Source organism: Candoia aspera, chromosome 13 (assembly GCF_035149785.1).
Source record: "Candoia aspera isolate rCanAsp1 chromosome 13, rCanAsp1.hap2, whole genome shotgun sequence".
Lineage (NCBI taxonomy): Eukaryota > Metazoa > Chordata > Lepidosauria > Squamata > Boidae > Candoia > Candoia aspera.
In genome coordinates, this window is record NC_086165.1 from 23549910 (window position 1) to 23574160 (window position 24251).

At 43.5% G+C, this 24251-nt stretch overlaps 1 protein-coding gene across 2 annotated transcripts in view; it reads left to right on the forward strand.

Moving 5' to 3' along the window:
• The window catches only part of IQGAP1 (IQ motif containing GTPase activating protein 1), a 115942-nt gene that overhangs the window by 10575 nt on the left and 81116 nt on the right, over positions 1-24251 (forward strand). For both annotated transcript variants that reach the window (XR_010068681.1, XM_063314180.1), the window contains exons 3-4: positions 17283-17439; positions 17826-17903. Coding sequence is in view for 1 of the 2 variants with exons in the window: in XM_063314180.1 (XP_063170250.1) it covers positions 17283-17439; positions 17826-17903 (235 nt within the window). In the remaining variant the exon portion in view is untranslated. The remainder of the gene's footprint in view (positions 1-17282; positions 17440-17825; positions 17904-24251) is intronic.

Sequence of the window (24251 nt, forward strand, 5' to 3'; positions counted from 1 at the left end):
CTGTTGCCTCATGTTTAGCTTGTGACCAACAAAAATTCTCAGATCTCTTTCACATGAACTGCTTTCCAGTTTCCATCCTTTATTCAATCCTTTGATTTGTCCTACCTAACTTTGCATTTGTTTCTGTTGAAATTCATCTTGCTTTCTGCTTGTTCTAGTTTGTCAAGATCCTCCTGTATCTTGATACTGTCCTCTAAGTTGTTTGCCACCCCCACCATCTTTGTGTTTTCACATTGTATTTCAGGACAATACTTTGAACATTGTTATCCTGAAGTCTTTAAATGTGTTCATGGTAGCAAGGAGCATACTAATCAGAAGGAGGAAGTGGAAACCCAAATTAAGTAAATAAATTTGAGATCCCATTCCCTCCTTATGTCAGTTGTTCTTCTTAGGTCTATTTGAACATACTGTGGTTCCCTTTTGGAGAGAAGATTGAAATACAGTAAGAAGCCTACCTTCTCCCCATCTCTTGATACTATTCTATCTTCCCTTCCAAGCAGTAGAACCAACACTTTTTCATTCTTTTGCTATTGGCAGCTTGTAAAAATCCTTTTGTGTTGCTTTTAGCTCACCTGGCAAACCTAAGCTGCCAGGAAAGCTTACCCTCTTGGACATAGTGAGATAACAATGCCTTCTGGCTGGGAAGAAAAGTCTTCAAATCCTGCCGAAGTAGAGTGGCTATGGATTTGGAAGCCAACTGAGTCCAGAGATGGTTATCTTTGATTCTGGATGAGGTAATGCTCTGTCAGATGGAGCTGGCCCACAATTTGGAGGTCCTCAGGGGACTTCGCACAGCGACAGCTTGTGTGCCACTTACAGCCTTTCCTGAATCAGGAGGCTTTATCACAGTCACTCATGCCCTTGTTAACTCATACCTGGATTGTTGCAATCTGCTGTACATGGGGCTGCCCTTGAAAACACCCAGAAGCTTCAGCTGGTGCCACATGCTGCTGCCCAAGTAGTTACAAGCACACTGAACTTTGCTCATGTAGCACCACTAGTGTGGTGGCTGTATCGGCTGCCAGTTAAATACCACATACAATTCAAGGTGTTGATTGCCATCTTTAAAGCCCTGCATGGCTTGGAGCCTAGATAGTTCTGTAATTACTTTCTCTGAGTTGAATCTGTCCAGAAAGATCTGGTGGAGAGAGCTTGCTGAGGGACCCACCATCAGGGAATACCAACTTCAGGAGCCATATTCAGTGAAGGCCCCCTAAGTAACTTATCCCTAGATACAGTCAAGAAAACAAACAAACGGATCATCAAACAAACCAACCCAGAGTTCTCACCTGAGACACAAATGACCAGCCTCAAGTTATCCTATTTTGGACACATTATGCAAAGACCTAACTCTCTGGAGAAGGCTCTAATGCTGGGAAAGGTGGAAGGAAAGAGAAGAAGAGAATAACCAGCAGCAAGGCGGATGGACTCAGTTACAGTGGTGGACCCGAAGGACCAGATTAGGACCAGATCATTTTGGAAAAAACCTATGTGGTCGCTAAGAGTCAGCAACAACTTGATGGCACATTATCAAGTAAAAAATTGTCATGCTATGTAAAATGGTGGCATATCTCAATGATTGGTTATAATTTTATTAATTTGTTTTTTGTTTTTAATGTTATTATATTAATACCATAAGCTGCTCTAAGTTTCCAGAAATGGAACAGCATACAAGTTATTCTAAGTAAGTAAATAAATGGGCAACCAAGGCACAATTAGGGCTGATATCCATGACTTTAGACCGATTGTTTCAGGTTGTGGAACTACCACCTATGGCCTGTAAAACCAAAATGTTGATGTCCAGGCTTACATCTTGGCCAGAGATAATACATTTGAGTGGCTTTAGGTGTAGGTCATCACAAGTCATGTTTAATTTCCTCTTTTGACCTGTCTTCTATCAGATGATCAGAAACGTCATTTGAGACCAATCCCTATCTCCAGCCCTCTTGCCTTAGCTTGGGAGCCAGGGTGCCAGGTTCTTGGAGGCTCTTTGCTTTGACTGCTGCTAATGTCAGGTCTGCCAGCAATAAATCTCTCCTTACCTACAATTTAATTGTAGATGAGATAGCAGGCCTGGCTTGTATCACCAAAACCTGCTTGAATGAGGAGGGGATGCTCCCTTCTGGAAATGTGGCCTCCTAGATTTTAGGTGTGGCTGAGAGCCAAGGAGATGGAGCAGCCATTGTAATCTGAAGTCCTGTATAGGTGATCCAAGGCACTTAATAATAGATAATGAGGCTTGAGGCTTTAATCCTGAAATAAGTGGGGACTGCTGCTGCTGGACTGCTCCCACTGCACACCATCTTGCTCCTCTATCAGCTTGATCTCATGGCTACTGTGGCAGCATAGTTTCCCAGGCTTATGCTGTTGGCGGGCTTCAATCTACCATCACTGGGATTGAGCTCTGAGGCAGCCCATTTCATGGTCACTATGACAACTAAGCCATCCTTGATGCAGAAATTTTAGACAACTATTGGCTTGTCTCTAACCTCCCCCTTTGGGGAAAGGTTTTTGAGAAAGTGGTGGACCTGCAGGTCTGGAGAAGTAGACCGTCTGGACCATTTTTGATACCGGACCAAACAAGAAATATGGTAGAGGTCATATCTCACTGCCTGTTGGCTGTTAGGGTCTGGATGAGAAGAACAGCCTCAGACCCAATCCCAGCAAGACAGAATGACTGTGGGTACAGAAGCCCTCTGACCCCAAGGATATAAACTCTTTGATTCTGGACTGTTCCAGCTCAAAGAACAGATGGCAGCTGTGGCCAAAGGGATTTTTGCACAGTTCTATCTGGTGTGCCAGTTAACAGCCGTTCCTGGATTTGGGTGTGTGTGTGTGATCACCATTATTTGGAGTCGTCTTGGACTTCAGTCACCATTTTGGACTATTGCAACTCATTCTACATGGCACTACCCTTGAAGACTATCTGGAAACTTCAACTGGTCTAGAATAGAGAAGTTCAAGTACTCTGAGTCTCTTCCCCAGAAGCCTAAACCACTGTTTCCCAACTTTGGTAACTTCCAGATACATGGACAAACTCCAGAAATCCCAGCCAGCATAGCTGTGATTGAGAATTCTGAGAGTTGAAAACTGGAAGATGTCAAGGTTGGGAACTTGATGGCTAGATATGTTTAAGCTTAGAGTGAGGTTGGGCTGAAAGTTACTGAAGTAACAGGCAAGACAGAGCTCCTCAGCCTTCTCTGCTCCCTCCATGTAGTTTCTCAGAGCAGTGGCACTGCCCCGGAGGAAGCAGGTCCATGATTTGGAGATCCTCCTAAACTCATGACTCCTGCTTGATCATGGCCAGGAGGGCCTTTGCCCAACTTTGAATGGTGTGCCCGTTACAGCTTTACCTGGGCTAGGAGGACCCAGCAACTGCAGCTCATGATGTAGTCACTACACATTTGGACTACTGCAGTGTTCTCTGTGTGGGTCTGCCTTTAAAGACCACTTGGAAACAGCATCGGTACAAAGTGCAGCAGCCTATCTGCTAACTGGCACTAGACATCATGAACCAATTACACCTGTGCTTTGGGCCCACATGGTTGCCACAGAGTTTCTGGGTGCAGTTCAAACTGTTGTTTTTGGCCCATAAAGCTCTCTGTGGCTTGACACTAAGGTATCTTCAGGAAGGCCCCTTTCAACCAGAATCAACTTGTCTTATGTACAGGTTGTCCTTGCTTAACATATGCTTGTTCAACAACTGTTCGAAGTTATGATGGCGCTGAACAAGGGGTACTTACCACAGGTCCTCTTAGTTGCAGCTGTCACAGTTTCTATGAGGTCACATGATCGCGATTCAGGTGCTCAGCAACCAGTCTGCAATTACAACATTGTAGCATTCCGCGGTCATGTGATGGCCATTTACAACCTTCCCTGTCGGCTTCCAACAAGCAAAATCAAAAGGGAAGCTGGTGGAAGGTTGCAAATGGAGATCACGTGACCGCGGGATTGATGGCAACTGGGACTGCTGGAACTGCTGTTGTAAGTTGGTATAGTCATGTGACGTCACGCTTTACCATCGCGTTGCTTAGTGATGGAGTTCCTGGTCCCAGTTACCGTTGGTAAGTGAGGATTACCTGTAAGCTGTAAAAATTGCTGTTAGTCCTGTATTACTATGAAATTAGGGGGACCAAGTTTAGGAGAAGATGCTTTTCTGTTGCACCCCAATGTTGTGGAATAGGCTATTAATTAATTAGCATAGGGCCATTGAACTGTAAATTGTTATTGAGATACTGCTTTGATTTCAATTTTTGATAATATTTTTTATGGTTTCACTGTTGTATTGCAGATGTTTTTATTTCTGTAAACAGCCTGCTAAAACTTATTCAGGACCTCTTAGTAGTCCTTTTTATTAGCCATTACTTATGTGTTTCACTTTCTGTGCCTTCTGCATTTCATTTCCTTTTGATTTCTCTTTATCCTGATCTTCCCAGGGTGTCTGATGTTATTCTCAAGATGTATTTCTTAAGGTGAAATAGACCTCCAGATATTTGGTGTTCAGCAAAGCCATTGAGAAAGTAGCCCACTACATTCTGATTAGCAAACAACAACAAAGTGTATACATAGCAGCTTAGGAAAGGTACTTGGAGCGCTCATCAGTGGTTCCTTTGCAGTATTGGAGTGAGTTACTGAGTGGGGTGCCTGTATTTTTCCATATTTTTATTAATGATGTGATAAAGAAGTTGAGGGAATTCTTATCAGATTTTCAGATAACATGCACAATAAATGGGTAGGCTATCTAATACTTAGGTAAAGGTAAAGGTTTCCCTTGACATTAAGTCCAGTCGTGTCCGACTCTAGGGGGCGGTGCTCATCTCCGTTTCAAAGCCAAAGAGCCGGTGTTTGTCCGTAGACACTTCTGCGGTCATGTGGCCGGCATGACAGTCACAGAACGCCGTTACCTGCCCGCCGAAGCGGTACCTATTAATCTACTCACATTGGCATGTTTTCGAACTGCTAGGTTGGCAGGAGCTGGGACTAGCAACGGGAGCTCACCCCGTCACGCGGATTCGAACCGCCGACCTTCCGATCGGCAGCTCAGTGGTTTAACCCGCAGCGCCACCGCATCTAATACTTACGAGAGCCATTTTGGTGTAGAGGTTAAAGCATCAGGCTAAAAACCGGGAGACCAGGAGTTCTAGTCCTGCTTTCAATATGAAGCCAGCTGGGTGACCTCAGGCCAGTCACCTTCTCTCAGTTCTAGGAAGGAGGCAATGGCAAACCGCTTCCAAAATCTTGCCAAGAAAACTGCAGGGAGTCACCAGGAATAAACAATGACTCAAAGGCATGCACGCGCACACACATCTAGTACTTAGATAAATAAAACTCAAAATAATCTTGATAAACTGGCTGAAAATACAAGAATGAAATGTAACAGACAAATGCAAAATTATTCTCTTAGGAAACAGTTCAAACGCATAATATGAGAAATGTCTGGCTTGATAATTATTCATCTGTCATCTCTTCCTCCTCCTCTCTGGAATTTGGTTTCCAAATGAGCACAGTCTTCTCTGTTTCCTATTGCTTCAGCTGTTTTCAGCTTATCAGCAGACAGCAACTTTGTCTTCTCTTGCATTTGGCAGAGAAAATCTTGAAATAGTAGTTGTTTGCAAATGGAATATGGGTCAGCAGTGTGATAAGACTGTTAAAAAGACAAACGCATTGCTGGATTTGTCAACAGTTGTAAGCAACACACTTTTAAATGGTTCAGACAAACTAGAAGAGTTCCAGAAATTAGCAAAAGGATAATTTGAAGAAAAGACACTATCCTATGAAGAGAGATTGAAGGAGCTGGGCATGTTTATCCTTGGGAAGAGAAGGCTGAAATTCTGTTCTTGATTGTTCCGGAACAGAACATGAAAAAATGGATATGTTACAATGAAAAAAGGTTCCTTACTGAATATTAGGAAAAGCTTGTTATGATTAGAGCAGTTCAACAATGGAATGAATAATGCTGGAGTTGGCAGTGTCCCCTCATTAGAGGAATTTAGGTAGTTCTCAGCTTATGTCCATTGGTTCAGTGACTGTTCAAAGTTGCAGCAGCTACAATTTTTCTCCAGCCTGGGCCACCCCCCCACCCGCGTGTGGTCTCTGCCAGCCCTTCAGGGCCTCACACAGCCTCCCTCAGCCGTCTTGGCTCCTTAGCACCTCTTGCCTGGGACCCCCCCTCTTCATGCTTAACGACCCATGCGCCGCTGGCATTATGATGGCAGCTGGGACTGCTGGGATTGCTGTCACTAAGCAATGCAGTGACTTGACGGCTTTATGACTGCATCGCTTAGTGACGGCAATCCTGGTCCCAGTTGCCATCATAACATGAGGACTACCTAAAACAGCTGTGTGTATGATCCTTCCAATTCTATAAATCTCTGGTTTCAGTTTGTGGATTTATCAGCAGTACCTTGTGGGGGTGTAATTTTTGGCGTTCAAGGACACACATCTGGAGAATACCTACTTCGGGGAAAGCTGAAATAAGTTTACTAAGATAATCATGTTTATGCTGCAATACTGTCTGCCTTTTTCTGAAATTACCAGGAGCATTGATATCTTGACATGCTTGTTCTTGGTTCTTGAGCGTTTTTGATACTTTGAAGTGAAAAAGTGGTTGAACAAAAGCTATACAAGTTAGACAGGTTCTTTTGCCCTTCAGAGGAGTATCTTTGTATTCCCACTGTACTACTTGTATGTTGATGATGTTTGTCTCCATTCTTTCCTTTTCTTGCCTGAAATAACTCTTGATTTTTTTGGGTTTTATGGTTTAAGTTGATTATGAGCCATCGCGTCGGTGTTGGCTCTTAGAATGACTTTAAGTTATTCGTACAGATCTGTTGCTTCTATTCCATGGATAAAGTAGTTTGTTTATTCGTTTAGTTGCTTCCAACTCTTCGTGACTTAATGGACCAGCCCACGCCAGAGCTTCCTGTCGGTCGTCAACACCCCCAGCTCCCCCAGGGACGGATCCATCACCTCTAGAATATCATCCATCCACCTTGCCCTTGGTCGGCCCCTGTTCCTTTTGCCCTCCACTCTCCCTAGCATCAGCATCTTCTCCAGGGTGTCCTGTCTTCTCATTATGTGGCCAAAGTATTTCAGTTCTGCCTTTAATATCATTCCCTCAAGTGAGCAGTCTGGCTTTATTTCCTGGAATATGGACTGGTTTGATCTTCTTGCAGTCCAAGGCACCCTCAGAATTTTCCTCCAACACCACAGTTCAAAAGCATCGATCTTCCTTCTCTCAGCCTTCCTTATGGTCCAGCTCTCGCAGCCATATGTTACTACAGGGAACACCATTGCTTTAACTATGCGGACCTTTGTTGTCAGTGTGATGTCTCTGCTCTTAATTATTTTATCGAGATTTGTCATTGCTCTTCTCCCAAGGATTAAGCGTCTTCTGATTTCCTGACTGCAGTCAGCATCTGCAGTAATCTTCGCACCTAGAAATACAAAGTCTGTCACTGCCCCTATGTTTTCTCCCTCTATTTGCCAGTTATCAATCAAGCTGGTTGCCATAATCTTGGTTTTTTTGAGGTTTAGCTGCAAGCCAGTTTTTGCACTTTCTTCTTTCACGTTCATCATAAGGCTCCTCGGTTCCTCTTCACTTTCAGCCATCGAAGTGGTATCATCTGCATATCTGAGATTGTTAATGTTTCTTCCAGCAATTTTAACTCCAGCCTTGGATTCCTCAAGCCCAGCACATCGCATGATGTGTTCTGCATACAAGTTGAATAGGTAGGGTGAGAGTATAGAACCCTGCCGTACTCCTTTCCCAATCTTAAACCAGTCCGTTGTTCCATGGTCTGTTCTTACCATTGCTACTTGGTCGTTATACAGATTCCTCAGGAGGCATACAAGATGACTTGGTATCCCCATACTGCTAAGAACTTGCCACAATTTGTTATGGTCCACACAGTCAAAGGCTTTAGAATAGTCAATAAAACAGAAATAGATGTTTTTCTGAAACTCCCTGGCTTTTTCCATTATCCAGCGGAGATTGGCAATTTGGTCCCTAGTTCCTCTGCCTTTTCACATCTGGCAATTCTCGCTCCATGAATTGCTGAAGTCTACCTTGCAGGATCTTGAGCATTAACTTAATGGCATGTGAAATGAGTGCCACTGTTCAATAGTTTGAACATTCTTTAGTGTTTCCCTTTTTTGGTATGGGGATGTAAGTTGATTTTTTCCAATCTGATGGCCATTCTTGTGTTTTCCAAATTTGCTGGCATATAGCATGCATTACCTTGACCGCATCATCTCGCAAGATTTTGAACAGTTCAGCTGGGATGCCGTCGTCTCCTGCTGCCTTGTTATTAGCAATGCTTCTTAAGGCCCATTCAACCTCACTCTTCAGGATGTCTGGCTCTAGCTCACTGATCACACCATCAAAGCTATCCCTGATATTGTTATCCTTCCTATACAGGTCTTCCGTATATTCTTGCCACCATTTTTTGATCTCTTCTTCTTCTGTTAGGTCCTTGCCATCTTTGTTTTTGATCATACCCATTTTTGCCTGGAATTTACCTCCAATGTTTCTAATTTTCTGGAAGAGGTCTCTTGTCCTTCCTATTCTGTTGTCTTCTTCCACTTCCGCGCATTGCTTGTTTAAAAATAATTCCATATCTCTTCTGGCTAACCTCTGGAATTTTGCATTTAATTGGGCATATCTCCCCCTATCACTGTTGCCTTTTGCTTTCCTTCTTTCTTGGGCTACTTCTAGTGTCTCAGCAGACAGCCATTTTGCCTTCTTGGTTTTCTCTTTCTTTGGGATGTATTTTGTTGCCGCCTCCTGAACAATGCTGCGAACTTCTGTCCAGAGTTATTCCGGGACCCTACCTACTAAGTCCAGTCCCTTAAATCGATTCTTCACCTCCACTGCATATTCCTTAGGAATATTAGTGAGCTTATATCTAGCTGATCTGTGGGTCTTCCCTAATCTCTTTAGTCTGATCCTAAATTGTGCAAGAAGAAGTTCGTGATCGGAACTACAGTCAGCTCCAGGTCTTGTTTTTACCGACTGTATAGATGTCCGCCACCTTTGGCTGCAAAGGATGTAGTCAATCTGATTTCGGTGTTGTCCATCTGGTGAAGTCCATGTATAAAGCCGTCTCTTAGGTTGCTGGAAGAGGGTGTCTGTTATGCACATTGAGTTGTCTTGGCAAAATTCTATCAGCCTATGTCCTGCTTCGTTTTGTTCTCCCAGGCCATGCTTACCTGTAATTCCAGGTGTCATTTGACTGCCCACCTTAGCATTCCAGTCTCCTGTGATGAAAATAACGTCTCTTTTAGGCGTGTTGTCCAGTAGGTGCTGCAGATCCTCATAGAACTGCTCTACTTCAGCTTCTTCAGCATCTGTGGTTGGGGCGTATATTTGGATCACTGTGATGTTAGATGGCTTGCCCTGAATTCGAATTGAGATCATTCTGTCGTTTTTTGGATTGTATCCAAGCACTGCTGTAGCCACTTTACTATTAATTATGAAGGCTACTCCATTTCTTCTGTGGTCCTCTTGTCCACAGTAGTAGATCTGGTGGTCATTTGATGTGAAGTGGCCCATTTCAGTTCACTGACGCCCAAAATGTCTATCTTTAATCTTGACATCTCACCAATAACCACATCCAATTTGCCCTGGCTCATAGATCTTACATTCCAGGTTCCAATGGTGTGTTGATCCTTAGAACATCGGATTCGCCGTTCCCCACCAGCACCGTCGGCCGCTAGCCGTCCTTTCGGCTTTGAGCTAGCTGCGTCATCACGTCTGGGGCTAGTTGAACTCATCCTCTGTTCCTCCCCAGTAGCATTTTGACCATCTTCCGACCTGGGGGTCTCATCTTCTGATGGTATACCGGCATATCTCTGGTTGTACTGATCCATTTAGTTTTCACGGCAAGAATACTGGGGTGGGTTGCCATTACCTTCCCCAGGGATCGCATTTAGTCTGACCTCTCTGTCATGACCTTCCCGTCTTGGGTGGCCCTTCATGGTTTAGCTCATGGCATCATTGAGGTGCTCAAGCTCCAGCACCATGACAAGGTAATGATCCCTTGCTGAAGGGATAAAGTAGGCCCTGAGTTAATTAATTTACAGTGCATTCAGAAAGTATTCAGACCCCCTTCTCTTTTTTCAATTTTGTTATGTTGCAGCCTGATACTACAATCGTTCAAATTCATTTTTTTCTCTCATTAATCTACGCTCAGTACCCCATAATGACAAAGTGAAAAGAGAATTTCAGAAATGTCTGTAAATGTATTAAAAAGGAAAAACTGAGATATCACATGTACTCAAGTATTCAGACCCTTTGCAACAACACTTGAAATTTAGCTCAGGTGCCTCCCATTTCTCTTGATTGTTGCTGAGCTGTTTCTACACCTTGATTGGAGTCCACCTGTGGTAAATTAAATTGTCTGGACATGATTTGGAAAGGCACACACCTCTCTAAAGAAGGCCTCACAGCTGACGATGCATACCGTATCAGAGCAAAAGCCATGAGGTCAGAGGAACTGCCTGCAGAGCTCAGAGACAGGATTATTGCAAGGCACAGATCTGGGGAAGGCTACAAAGAAATTTCTGCTGCACTGAAGGTTCCCAAGAGCACAGTGGCCTCCATAATTCTCAAATGGAAGAAGTTTGGCACAACCAGGACTCTTCCAAGAGCTGGTCGCCCAGCCAGACTGAGCAATCGGGGGAGAAGAGCCCTAGTAAGAGAGGTGACCAAGAACCTGATGGTCAGTCTGACTGAGCTCCAGAGATCCTGTGTGGAGATGGGACAAAGTTCCAGAAGGACAACCATCACTGCAGCCCTCCACCGATCTGGGCTTTATGGCAGAGTGGCTAGACGGAAGCCTCTCCTCAGTGCAAGACACATGAAAGCCTGCTTGGGGTTTGCAAAAAAGCACCTGAAGGACTCTCAGACTGTGAGGAACAAGATTCTCTGATCTGATGAAACCAAGATTGAACTGTTTGGCCTCAATTCTAAATATTATGTCTGGAGAACACCAGGCGCACCGCTCATCACCTGCCCAATACCATCCCAACAGTGAAGCATGGTGGCGGCAGCATCATGCTGTGGGGGTGTTTTTCAGCAGCAGGGACTGGGAGACTGGTCAGGATTGAGGGAAAGCTGAATGGAGCAAAGATATATCCTCAATGAAAACCTGTTCCACAGCACTCAGGACCTCAGACTAGGCCGAAGGTTCACCTTCCAACATGACAACGATCCTAAGCACACAGCCAAGACAACACAGGAATGGCTTAGGGACAACTCTGTGAATGTCCTAGAGTGGCCCAGCCAGAGCCCTGACTTGAACCCTATTGAACATCTCTGGAGAGACCTGGAAATGGCTGTCCACCGACGGTCCCCATCCAACCTGATTGAGCTTGAGAGGATTTGCAAAGAAGAATGGCAGAAAATCCCCCAATCCAGGTGTGCAAAGCTTGTCGCGTCATACCGAAAAAGACTGCTTCAACAAAGTACTGAGTAAAGGGTCTGAATACTTACGTACATGTGATATTTCATTTTCCCTTTTTAATAAATTTACAGACAGTTCTAAAATTCTGTTTTCACTTTGTCATTATGGGGTACTGAGTGTAGATTAATGAGGAAAAAAAATGAATTTGAACTATCAGGCTGCAATATAACAAAACTGAAAAAAGTGAAGGGGGTCTGAATACTTCCTGAATGCACTGTATTTTTGAGCTGCTGCTTGTTACAGGTTATAGTTCAGTAATCTGCAGAGTAAGCTTTTCCCCAATTCATCAGACTGTCAATTGAGGCTAACTAGAGAATAGATTTAATTTTTTTTTTTTAAACTGAAGCCTGAAATACAAGCTCCTGTTTTCTGAAGTCAAGCTGGCAGCCACTGAATTTTGACAGCCACTGCTACTGTTGCAGATTGAGAGCAGAAAGTCCATGTTGCGCCTGGACTCTGGATTTCTCTAGCGTTTAGTTGTGTTATTCAGCCTAACCTAGCTGTCCAAGCACATTCAGGGTTACAGATGTTCTGGGTGTGGTCTGGAAGGATATAATGCCTTCGTTTTAGAATCATTTGCTTCCCCTACTTTCTGGAGTGTTTTAGGTGGAAACGATTGGAATGTTGTAACCATTTGGAACATAGCTTCCATTTCCATTTGCTGTTGGATTGGATGCCTTTTTCTGGGTGTTTCTGTTGGGGTGCTTCCAGGTGAGATAGAGGAAGGCCAGACAAAGTACTTAGAATCAGGCTGCCAGAAAGGTAGGAAGAGAAGTAGTCATGTCCTCTCTCTCCCTCTCTCCCCTCCCCCATCTTTAATAAGCAGTTCCATTCCTAAGCCTATCTTTAAGTCGAATTTGTATGTAAATTAGAACAGTTATTTAGCATCAGTTAGTCAAACGTTTGTCTTAGTATGTAGTATATATTTTACTTTTCTATGCCTATAAAACACTAAGAAACACTTCCAAATACACTCAGACATCTTAAACATCTTAAACATAATAATACACAAAGTAGTATCGTGTGTTATTATTATTATAGTGTAGGATTCTGTATGTTATTAAGAGCCTCGTGTGGCTCAGAGTGGTAGGCCAGAAATCCAAGGGGGCCCTCGTGACTGGCAGCCTCTACTTTTTTCTCCAGTGGAAATGGCATCTGCTGCCACCTACTCTGCCCCCGGAAATAGGCAATGCATAGAGCAAAGCATGGAGCCTCGTGTGGCACAGAGTGGTAGGCGGCAGTATTGCAACCAAAAACTCTCCCCACGACCCGAGTTCAATCCCAGCGGAAGCTGGATTCTCGGGTAGCCAGTTCAGGTCGACTCAGCCTCCCATCCTTCCGAGGTCGGTAAAAGGAGCACCCGGCTTGCTGGGGAAGGTGATGACTGGGGAAGGCAAGGGCAGACCACCCCGCTATGGTCTGCCAAGAAAACGTCGCAAAAGCGGCATCCCCCCAAAGGGTCAGACATGACTCGGTGCTGGCACAGGGGACCTTTCACCTCATCACAGTATTGTGTATTTAATCTGAAACATTGTATTTAACTTGAATTTTTAATCCAATAGTCTTTATGGCAGTCTGTTCTTAGCTAGGAGTCGTCTGTAAACCGGGACGTTCTTAAACCAGGACCTGCTACATGAAACCGCTCAGAGGATGTGAATGGTCAGGGAAGTACATCTTTGCCGCTCACTCGTTTCATGTTTTTCAAATTTTTCACTGGGTTTTGGATATTACTGTGTTTGATGTCAGTGACAATAAAAAATAACAGTAATATAATTTCCAGGAACACTTGTACCATTTACATTAGGTGATCTTCCACAAATAAAGGAATTTGTGGGTTTATTTATTGATAGATTTCACTTCCATTGCTGAAGACTCCATATACCTGTTGTTAAACCTATATGTACACTTCTGGTGTAAACAGTGTGGTGCAAAGTTTTCCAACATGAACAAGTGGAACAAGGTGTTTTTTACCACATTCCATTTGTGACTTGCAGAATGCATCACTTCTGCAGCAGGACCTGCAGTTTTGTGAATGAGGTGATTGTCACTGGCTGTGCTTCCATCACATCAGTTACCCTTCCCTGTTTACAGTTCCCTTCCCCTCCTAATGGTAGCATTCTTTCTGCCTCATGACAGCCTTCTTCATCAAATGGGAAAATACGGGCTGGGGGATACAACCGTCCGATGGGCTTAGAATTGGCTGAGTGGCCATAGCCAAAGAGCAACAGCTCCACTTCAGCTTGGAGGGAAGTACCAGTGTGGAGGGCCGCCGGGCTCTGTCCTTGGCCTTGTGCTGCCCAACATTTTTATCAGAGACTTGGATGAGGGACACCTAATACTGCAACATCTGGCTGAAAAGTATTCATCCAAGACAGGCGCTGCACTATATATACTAACTTTAGGTCTGCATTTGATCTCATTTCCAGAACAAGGTTGTGGGATAAACTCATTCTGTAGGCTTCTGTAGATAGATGCCTACCGTTGTTAACGCATGATCTTTATGGGAATTCCAGAATAAAGGTTTGTTGCAGTACGCAAGACCATTATAATAAAAAGATCCCAATCCAAAGAAGATTGAGACAAGGGCTTTGGGGCCCCTTTGTTGTTTAATCTGTATATTAACCTTCTTGTGGCCAAAATAACTAAATTAGAGCACTACCCCCAAAATTAGCCAATAGGCACATACCCTCTCCTCACTTAGTGACCACAAACCGTTCCTTAAATCAGAAGCAAAATGGTTGTAGAGCAAACACGTGACTGGGGGAGAGAGAGGGAGGCTGCGAAGATCGCTGATTGCTGCCGTCTCATTCAGATAAAGTTCTCTCATGCAGTGTACTGTGCCTGACTTTTTTTTTCTTTTTTTCCCCCCTTGCAGAGCGGAGAGATTGCTTAAACAGCTTTTCTCTGCAGCACAGCGCTTCCCTAAAAAGTGCTAAGCACAAGTTAACAAGCTCAGCTCTGTGACCTTAATTAGTTGATTAGAACCCTCCTGCTGGCTTATGCTGCTGCCTGAAACTGTCCAGACCTTAATCAGTTTCACCTGAAGGCACTTGTTATCAGGCGCATGGCCGTAAATGCACACATTGGTCAGAAAATGAATTTTTTAAAGTTACCATCATATTTGCAAATGGTCACTAAATGAGGTAGCTGCTAAATGAGGAGTGGCTGTACTGCAATCCTTCTGTATGCTGACAGTGTTGTGCTTCGGTCGCCAACACCAGATGGACTCAGGCGAGTCCCGAGTATCCCAGGAAGCCTTTGAAATCATCTATTCCAAAACAACCTAAGTTTCCTGGAGCAATCTAGCATGCACCCTTGGCAGTTAAATGTTATAGAACAAGAAAACGTATTTAAACATTTGGGCATGGTCTTTTGCAGTTCTAGTAAATGCAGTTGTTTTCAAAATTATGCCATACAAAATGCACAAAAAATAGTGGTAGCTACACAGTTCTTTCCCTTCAAGAGAGGGACATGGCATATCTCAGCAGCACTAAAGCTGTATTCAGCACAAGCACAGAAGCAATTATTGTTTTGGTGCTCAGTTGGGGCCTTACTGTTCTTTTGCCCCATTAGCAAGGGCCCAGTTCAAATTCTGAAGGGCTCTGCTTCAAGTGGCCCTGCGTGTTCCTAATGTATTAAATGGGCATTTAATATTAGTATTAAGGAGGGAGGCAGGGTTGACTAAAGCTGAAACAAGTGCACGGAAAGTCTTGGTTCTTTTCTCATTGTAGGCGGTTACGAATCCACATGGAATAGGACAGTTTTGCAGAAACCGCAATACTGTGGTTTTTCGAGGGAGGCTTTTCTAATGATGACCAAGCACTTATTACACTCAAGCGACGTGCCTGAGATCTGGCAGCCCAGCGCGATCAGTCTGCCCTCTCCAGGATTGTTTTCTGGCCCCTTTCTTTAGGTCAGCAAGGTATCTACACCACCTAGCTGTCTCAACTCCGGAGGGCGCTAACTTAGCGTGTTTTAATGCACTCCCTACAGTGTCTCTTGAGGGCAGATACAAGAAAAATCACATATGAGCTAAAGCTGTCCCTTGTGGAGAAGTTCCGTTGAAACCACCTTCCATGTCCTGCTATGCTGTATTTTTTATAAGGGTGCATGGGCCCATCTCATCCCTCCCCATTTATACAGTATCTGGGCAACTCCAATTTATTCTGTGCTCAGCTGTTATCAGACCAGTATCTGTGACAGTGGTCAAGTTTTGTTATCCCTTCGGAAAAACTAGGCATACTTTGACCACATCAATGAACTAGTCACAAACTCAGGGCCGGCTCTAGACGTTTTGGCGCCCTAACCAAAATCGCATTCTAGCACCACCTGTGGTTTGGCTCATCTTCCGGTTTTGTTAGGAATTTCAAAAAGGCATCCTTGCTTGCTTGCTTGCTTTGAATTTTTGAGCTTTACACTTAGGATTTTCAAACCCAGACTTTTTTTTCTTTTCTCAGATATTTTCACCCTATTTGCACTGCACAATTATATTTAACCCTTGAGCAGGTGCACTGGCTCACAGAGTGCGCCAATACTGCTTTTCGGTTTTTTACTGTGTTTTTTGGAAGTCTTTTCAATTTTGGCAGCCCTAGACCGGTGCCTGCTCAGCCTTAGCCTGAAAGTGACTGGCCCAAAGTCACTCAGCTGGCTTTGTGCCTAAGGCGGGACTAGAACTCATGGTCTCCCGGTTTCTAGCCTGAAGCCTTAACTGCTACACCAAGCTGGCTCTCTCATACTTTCAGTAAAGGTAAAGGTAAAGGTAAAGGTTTCCCTTGATGTAAAGTCCAGTCGTGTCCGACTCTAGGGGGCGGTGCTCATCTCCGTTTCTAAGCCTTTAGAGCCGGCGTTGTCCATAGGACACTTCTGGGTCATGTGGCCAGCATGACGACACGGAACGCCGTTACCTTCCCGCCGAAGCGGTACCTATTGATCTACTCACATTGGCATGTTTTCGAACTGCTAGGTGAGCAGGAGCTGGGACGAGCAACGGGAGCTCACCCCGCCGCGCGGTTTCGAACCGCCGACCTTCCGATCGGCAGCTCAGCGGTTTAACCCGCAGCGCCACCGCGTCCCTGCTTTCAGTACATACTTTCAGTACATTGCCCTATTTTCCACCTTAAGCCTGCAGTACCCCGGTAAGTCACTGGGGTGCTGTGTTCTCTATGTGTAATGCATGCTCTTATATTCCACCAGGGGCACTCTAGTTGTTAGCACTTCTTAGAGATTTATGAAGCTTTTGTAAATAAATTTCTTCCACTTCCATTATTAGATTGAATGATTCATCTGGAATCAGACTGTAGTCAAATAAGTTACACCAACACTATTAAGATCTTGTAATCCTATTGTTCTGTATTATTAGCCCTTGAGCTCCCAGAATCCAATTCAGTCACAGGGGCAGTATTACTATGGGATGATTACGTTGACCTGTTTACCCCATGGATCCTCTAAAACCTGGTGGCTGATGGGTACTGTATTGCAAACTCAGTGGATATATAGGGTGCTGTATGGAACTTGTAAGTCATACTGAATCTGGTGACCCCCTCCTCATCCTGTGGAGACTCATGTGGTAGTCAGAGCCATATAGGCCTTTTTTAATTTCCCTTCTGTAATGCCTAATGAAACAGGTATGTTTAACTTCTTGGCTGATGCCTTTCATTTTTCTATTTACCTTGCTATTTATTGTATTTCTACAATACCATTTCTCATTTCCTTGTGAACTGCCCTGGTAAAGTGGGTTTCCAAAGAACTTACAATATGGGTTTTATTTCGATTCTCCTGAAAATACTTCCATAATTTGTTTCTGCCCTCTTTTCTCAGATGGATGGAAGCATGTCTTAATGAAGAACTGCCCCCCACAACAGAGCTAGAAGAAGGACTCAGGAATGGGGTCTATCTGGCTAAACTTGGAAACTTTTTCTCCCCCAAAGTGGTGTCTCTCAAAAAAATTTATGATCGTGAGCAGACTAGATACAAGGTAGGTGAACATTTCCTGTTCTGCTGGGTAAGGAAGTTTTAGTGTTAACAAAAACTGATTCAAGAAACAATTCACAGATGAGAAAAAGGCCATGGATATGTGAGAGATGGTGTCAGTCATTAAGCCCCAACTAGGATGGTACAAGAACGACATCAGTTAAGAGGCTGTTGTGGTCTGCTTGATCCCATTAAACATTCTGGAAAGGAAGGATGTGGGCTGCCATGGTTGAAAGGCTCAGGTGCTACTCTTGTATATCAGTGCTTTACAGTAGTATGAATACTTCGTAGCACCTCATTTGTTGAACAGTGAAACTGTTGGCTAGTCTGTCCTGGAGCTGCAGTGCCTGTCTGATTTTCATATTACTTTCTTCTTCCTTTGTGTTTCAGGCCACGGGCCTCCACTTCCGTCATACTGACAATGTAATTCAGTGGCTGAATGCAATGGCTGAAATTGGCCTTCCTAAGGTAACCTTGGCTGGAATGGAAGCCAGATTGGGCATCTTGGAATGGGGGAGTGGGCTGATCTCACCATTTGATATCTCTGGGGATTAAAATCTTTTTCTGCAAGCATTCCCCGCAGTGCAGTTTGGCCCGAAAGACTTTCTAGATTTGATGAACAGAGATTATGAATGGAATGATTGTGATGAATGGAATGGGTTGGGAATATTTTGGGACCTGCATGAGTGGGTCCATGGAAAAAAGTTAGACATGGGGAGGAACCACATGTTATATGGTACAGTGGATGGGGTGGGACAATTGAAGGGAAGACAGTTTTGAAACCTATTTAATATTTCCCCCTGCCATCTCATCTTTTCGTCCTTGATAGCCTTATCGCTGTTTAGGATTTGTTAAAGGGAAGTCAGAGGCCGTGTATTTTTTTTATTTGATAGAGAAAACTGGCTTGATCTAAAAAACTAATTGGATGGAGAAATTGTAAAACCTCCTAGGTTTGATTGCTAAAGAGTAATATGCAGTACCAATAAAGCTTGAGGATCATAGGTTATAATCTCTAATTATCCATCTGGCTGGCCAAGTCCCTATCCAGCAATTTACTGGTGTCTGTAACTAGCGATGGACAAAGGAGGTGAGACTGGGCTACACCTATTATATTATTCTTCCCACTGCCTAAGCAGTGGAAAGTGGCTGTCTCTCAAGGGGAGATTGGGTTGAGAATTTCAGTTCAGGGGATTTCATCATTAACATTGGGATAAAGGGATAAGATGGTAAGATGGGAACCAGTAATTCTCAGACCAGGTAGAACTGCTAGGTAAATAGAGAACAGAAGCCTCCAATTCTCAAGGCCAGGAAATATCTCTTCTTAAAAGGGTGGGAGAAAAAGATCTAGGAATTAAATCCTGAGGCTGACGTACATACATACATACATACAGCTTGATCTCTGTGTTCTGTGGTAGGCAGAACTTTTTATTTATGTATTGTATTTTTACACCACCCATCTCGAAAACTATTCTGGGCAATTTACAAAGAAATTAAAACAGTAGGAATTAAATATCAATTAAAATGATACATTATAAAAATATAAAATATACAATAAAAATATAAAATATAAAGCCGAACATGGCGAAATCACAGTCTTATTAAAATTTCCTGGGGCTGCGTCAAGGCACCAGTCACCCCCATGACAAACTATCCTCTCTTCCACCCCAAGGGAGATGGCACAGCCGTGTCTTGAGTCCCTTACAGAAGGCCAGGAGAGTGGGGGCTTGCCTTATCTCTGGAGGTAGCTTATTCCAAAGGGTGGGAGCTATGGCAGACAAGGCCCTCCTCCTGGACCCCGCCAATCTACAATCTCTCATGGACAGGGTCCGTAACATGCCCTCTCTGCCTGACCAGCATATGACTTTTGCATATATGAAACTTCTATCTTGTCCGCTGTGAAAAAGCATATCTAGTTGTGTTGAATCTGAGCAGCTTCTGCTGTTACTGAAGGCTTGACTGAGTTTCTGGAGAGTTGATCATTATTGCCATGCTTGGTGTGAAGTACAGTACTCGTCTCGTTTCGTGTCAGAAATGCAGGAAATAGAAAGGGGGAAAGCATTAATTAAAATTTAAAAAGTTAAAAACATTTAATAAAAAACTCTAGCCCTATACCAGGCCACATTGATGGTAGTGGTGTTTCCGACCAATAAGTCACTCTGTGTGCATGTCAGTCCCAAAGGGTACTGTAAAAGATGGATAGATGTCCTGTCTTGGAGCTAAGAACCACGCTGAGATGATTGGTTGGTTCTACTCTACTAGACAGAAAATCCTGCTAAACTGAAATGCAGTGGAAAATCCCTCACAGATAAAGCCCAGAAATCTAAGGCGGGTCTGCTCTGAGTTTCTTCAATGCAAGATTCAAAGCTTCTAAACTACGCATGCGTTTCTCCCCCTGGTGAGGGCCCCCCTCCTGTTCTTCATCAGTACTCATGACAGTAGTTGTTTGAATATTGCCACATTCACAGCAAATATCCTTGCCTTCAGGGAGAAACCCCCATTTTTCCATATAATCTTTAGTTCTGGCCAAACCAGTATGCAATCTGTTTAAGCATCTCCAAACCGTCCACTCCTCCTCCAAACCTCCAGGCAGCTCCTCAAGTGGTTCTATCTAATTAGGAAGATGCTTCACTTGAGATTTCCATCTTTTTAATCATTCTGTGTGAGGTGTAGTAGCAATCTCCCCAGCACAGTCTAAGAAGCTCCTTCTTGACTTCAGTCTTTTTGTAGGAAGTACTTGGCCAAATAATGGGTGTGCCGGATCATGTAACACCTTTCCATATTCCTCGCCTTGTGCCACACTCCTTCTAATGCCTGGCAGGGCGATTCCTGCCAAGATATATAATTTATCAAGTGGAGTGGGGCGTAAACATTTGGTAACGATGCAGCACGTGTCACTAAGTGCCCTATCCACCTGTGTAGAGTGCGCAGAGCGGCCCCAAACAGGGCAGGCATACTCTCCCGCCAAGAAGCGCAATGCAAGGGCGGCCATGTGAAGGGTAGTAGGGTGAGCACTCCAAGCAGTACCAGCCAGCTTCCTGACAAGATTGTTACAGGTGGAAATCTTTTGCTTTAAGTTGCAACAATGTCTTTTAAAGGTTAATGTTCGGTCTAGTGTTACACCGAGGTAACATGGCATCTCGCAATGTGCCAGACTCACGTCATCCCAGATAGTAGCAAGCCTACATCTGGCCTGCCTATTTTTGAGGTGGAATGTGCAGACATTAGTTTTTGACGGGTTAGGTCCATTCTCATTATAATATTCAGACATATTCTTAAGAGCCAGAGTGAGCTTGTCTTCCATTTCCTCGAAATTGATTCCCTGAGCTGTAAGTGCCAGATTGTTGGCATAGATAAAAGAAAATGTATCAGGACCGATGGGTTGATCATTAGTATATATATTGAACAGCAGGGGGGCAAGGACACTCCCCTGTGGGAGACCATGCCGCTGAACTCTCCACCGACTCTTTTTTCCTGGAATTCAACGAAGAATCGTCAATTCTTGAGTATTGTCTCAATGTATTTAGTCAAAGCAAAATCATGTGTAATATTGTATAATTTCAAGAGAAGCTTCCTATGATTAACTGTCATAAGCCGCAGATAAATCGACAAAAGCAGCTCCTGTGATTAAACCTAATTGAAAGCCATCCTGTATATGCTGGACGAGATTAAGTATCTGGCCTGTGCAGGACTTTCCGGGCCGAAAACCAGCTTGCTGGGGGATAAGAATCGGCTCAGTAGCAGGCAGCATTCTATTTAGAAGAACTCTCTCACAGAGTTTAAAAAGTTGACAAAGGAGGGAAATTGGACGAAAATTCTTTGGGTCATTCAGTTCTTTTCCTGGTTTCAAAGGTGCAGTAACCTGGGCTTTCCTCCAGATCTTCGGAATACGATTTAAGGTCACACATACATTAAAAAGTGACAGCAACCGTTGCTTAGCAAAATCCCCAAAGTTTTTTATTTGTTCACCACAAATATCTAATCCTGCAGCTTTTCCATTCTTCATATCTCAAATTGCTGTTTCAAGGTCTTCTCTATCAAAGGGGAAGGTCAGAGCACTGGCCTCCCCTTCCATTGCCCTTGGAAGCCTGCATTTCTTAAGTCTCTCCTTAACCCTGCTGTTTAACAACAGCTGATGAGCGATTTGGTTTGCTGTAATGTTCCTATATTGGCATGAATTAATTGGATCATTATTCAGATGCTTTAAGAGTTTCCAACCCTTCTGGCTATTCTTTGTCAAATCAGTTGATTCCAAGGTGGCCTTCCATTTCTCCCTCCAGGATTCTGCGAGGAGTAGCATTATATTATCGCCAGCCTCAGTTGTTTCTTCAGAAAATGGGTTTTCATTAAACGTTCTAACATAGTTATTAAGATGAGGCATAATATCTGGAGAAAGCCCTGATAAAAAGTGGGTTTGGCAGCCTCTTGGGATGGATTGTCTGGACGCATGGCTTACAGCTTTAACAAAAAGATCATAGATTTCTGGTATTGGTTTAATATTTCGTAATTCAGAATCAAGTACATCGGAGAAATCCCTCCAGTTTGCTTTTTTAAAATTAAAGCGATGCTGAAACGGAATATTTCTTGGCCTAATAACAGAATGCACCTCGCATGTTAATGGTCTATGCTGCGAGTGAGGGATTGGATCCCAAACCCTCTTGGTGCATTGGTTGCTAAGATTGTTACTCACAAAAATCAGGGTTGTACCCTCTTCTCCACCTATCACTATTAAAAAAAGCTGGAAGTTTGGCATCGTGGATTAGAGTAAGTAAAGGCATTAGTCGCCGACTACAACTTCACCGCTATCCATTTCGCAAAAACCTTAGGCCACCATTAGATTTGTTGTTTTAGCAATGGTATAATGACCATATATAGTTACTTCTCAGTCTCTTTATTAGAATACAGCCAGAAAATACAGGAAATTTGTATGCAGTATTCAAAAACAGAAAAAAAAATCAGAAAAAACAGCTTCCATAGGCTAAAGTGGCAAGTATTTAGTGTGACCTCCCCTTACACTAGAGCAGCAGCAGGCACCTGGCTCCCATAAACCTAAATGGAATGGTACCCTAATTACTGTCATTGCTAACACCTGTATATGTCCCACTATTTCATGCCAAAATGACTGCTGCGGAATGCCATGCTTGAGCATTACATATAGTACATACACATGTATGAGTAATTCATTGGAAGCTTGCTAAGAAGACCAACATCATTCCAAGCAAAATGCCAAAGATCACAGAATTGGACAGACATCAAATCATACTTTTGCATCAGCAAGGCCACTCTCAGGGAAACCAACGAAGAAACTAGATAATCAAGATGTGGTATTCAAGCTGTTATAAAGAAATTTGAAGAATCAGGAGAGGTCAAGGACAAAAAAAGGACTGGAAGGCCAAGAAAACTTTCAAAGTCTGTTGAGAAGTTCCTCATAGCTTCTTCTTTGAGAGACCAGAGGAAGACCAGCAGGGACCTGGCTCAGCTTCTGGCAGCTGCATCAGGATGCCACGTTGACCCTTCTACAGTCTGAAGAAGCTTGATCAGGAATGGTCTTCATGGAAGGGGAGCAGCTAAGAAACCACTTTTGCGGAAGGGGAACAGGGTGAAAAGGCTAAGATACGCTAAAGCTTACAAAGATTGGAATGAGGATCGGTGGAAAAGAGTATTATGGAGTGATGAATCCAAGTTTGAAATTTTTGGGTCCAGTTGTTGGCAATATGTGAGAAGAAGAGTTGGAGAGAGATGGATGAACGAGTGCTTGTGGCCTTCAGTGAAACATGGTGGAGCGTCTGTCCTGGTTTGGAGCTGCATTTCTGCTGGTGGTATTGGTGATATTGTCTGCATTCATTCATTCATTCATTCATTCATTCATTCATTCATTCATTCATTCATTCATTTTCTATCCTGCTTTTATTATTTTTATAAATAACTCAAGGCGGCGAACATACCTAATACTCCAATGCTGCAAAGTACAGGCAGGTTTCAATTCATCATGCCATTCCTTCTGGAAAGCGCCTGATTGGGAATGGTTTCATTTTTCAGCATGATAACGATCCCAAGCACACTGCTAATGCAGTGAAATCATATTTAGCAAGAAAAACAGCGATAAAACATTGACAGTCATGGACTGGCCTCCACAGAGTCCAGACCTGAATATTATAGAGGCAGTATGGGATCACCTGGACAGAGAAAGAAATAAAAAACAACCTACATCTAAAGAAGAACTCCGGGAAGTGCTGAAAGAAGCCTGGTATAATATACCAGACGATTACTTCAGAAAACTTCAGGACAGTCTCCCCAAAAGAGTTCAAGAGGTGCTTAGAGCCAAGGGAGGTCACACAAAATACTGACTTTTGCCTGAAGAAGCCGTTTTGTTCTGAAAATAGTGTTTGTTTAAATTTTGTGTACATATTTCCTGTATTTTCTGTTTGTATCTTAATACAGAGACTGAAAAATAATTATGGATGGTCATTAAAACTTTGCTAAAACAACAAAGCTGGTGGTGGCCTAAGACTTTTGCACACTACTGTATGTCAGCAGAAATCTGCCTACAGGTAATCCTTGTTTAGTTACTGTCTCAGACAACAACTGTTCACAGTTATGACAGTGATGAAAAATTAACTTTGCGACCAATGCCCGCATTTACGACCTTTGCAGGTCTCTCTCTCTTAGTCATGTGTTCACCATTATGGTCAGTTACTACGCATTATCCAGTGGGTATGGGTAGATGTAATTGGGGAGAAGTTGTCCCTCAAATAACCTGACCCCATGCCATGTAGAGCTTTAAAGGTCATCACTAGCACCTTGAATTGGAGCAGGAAT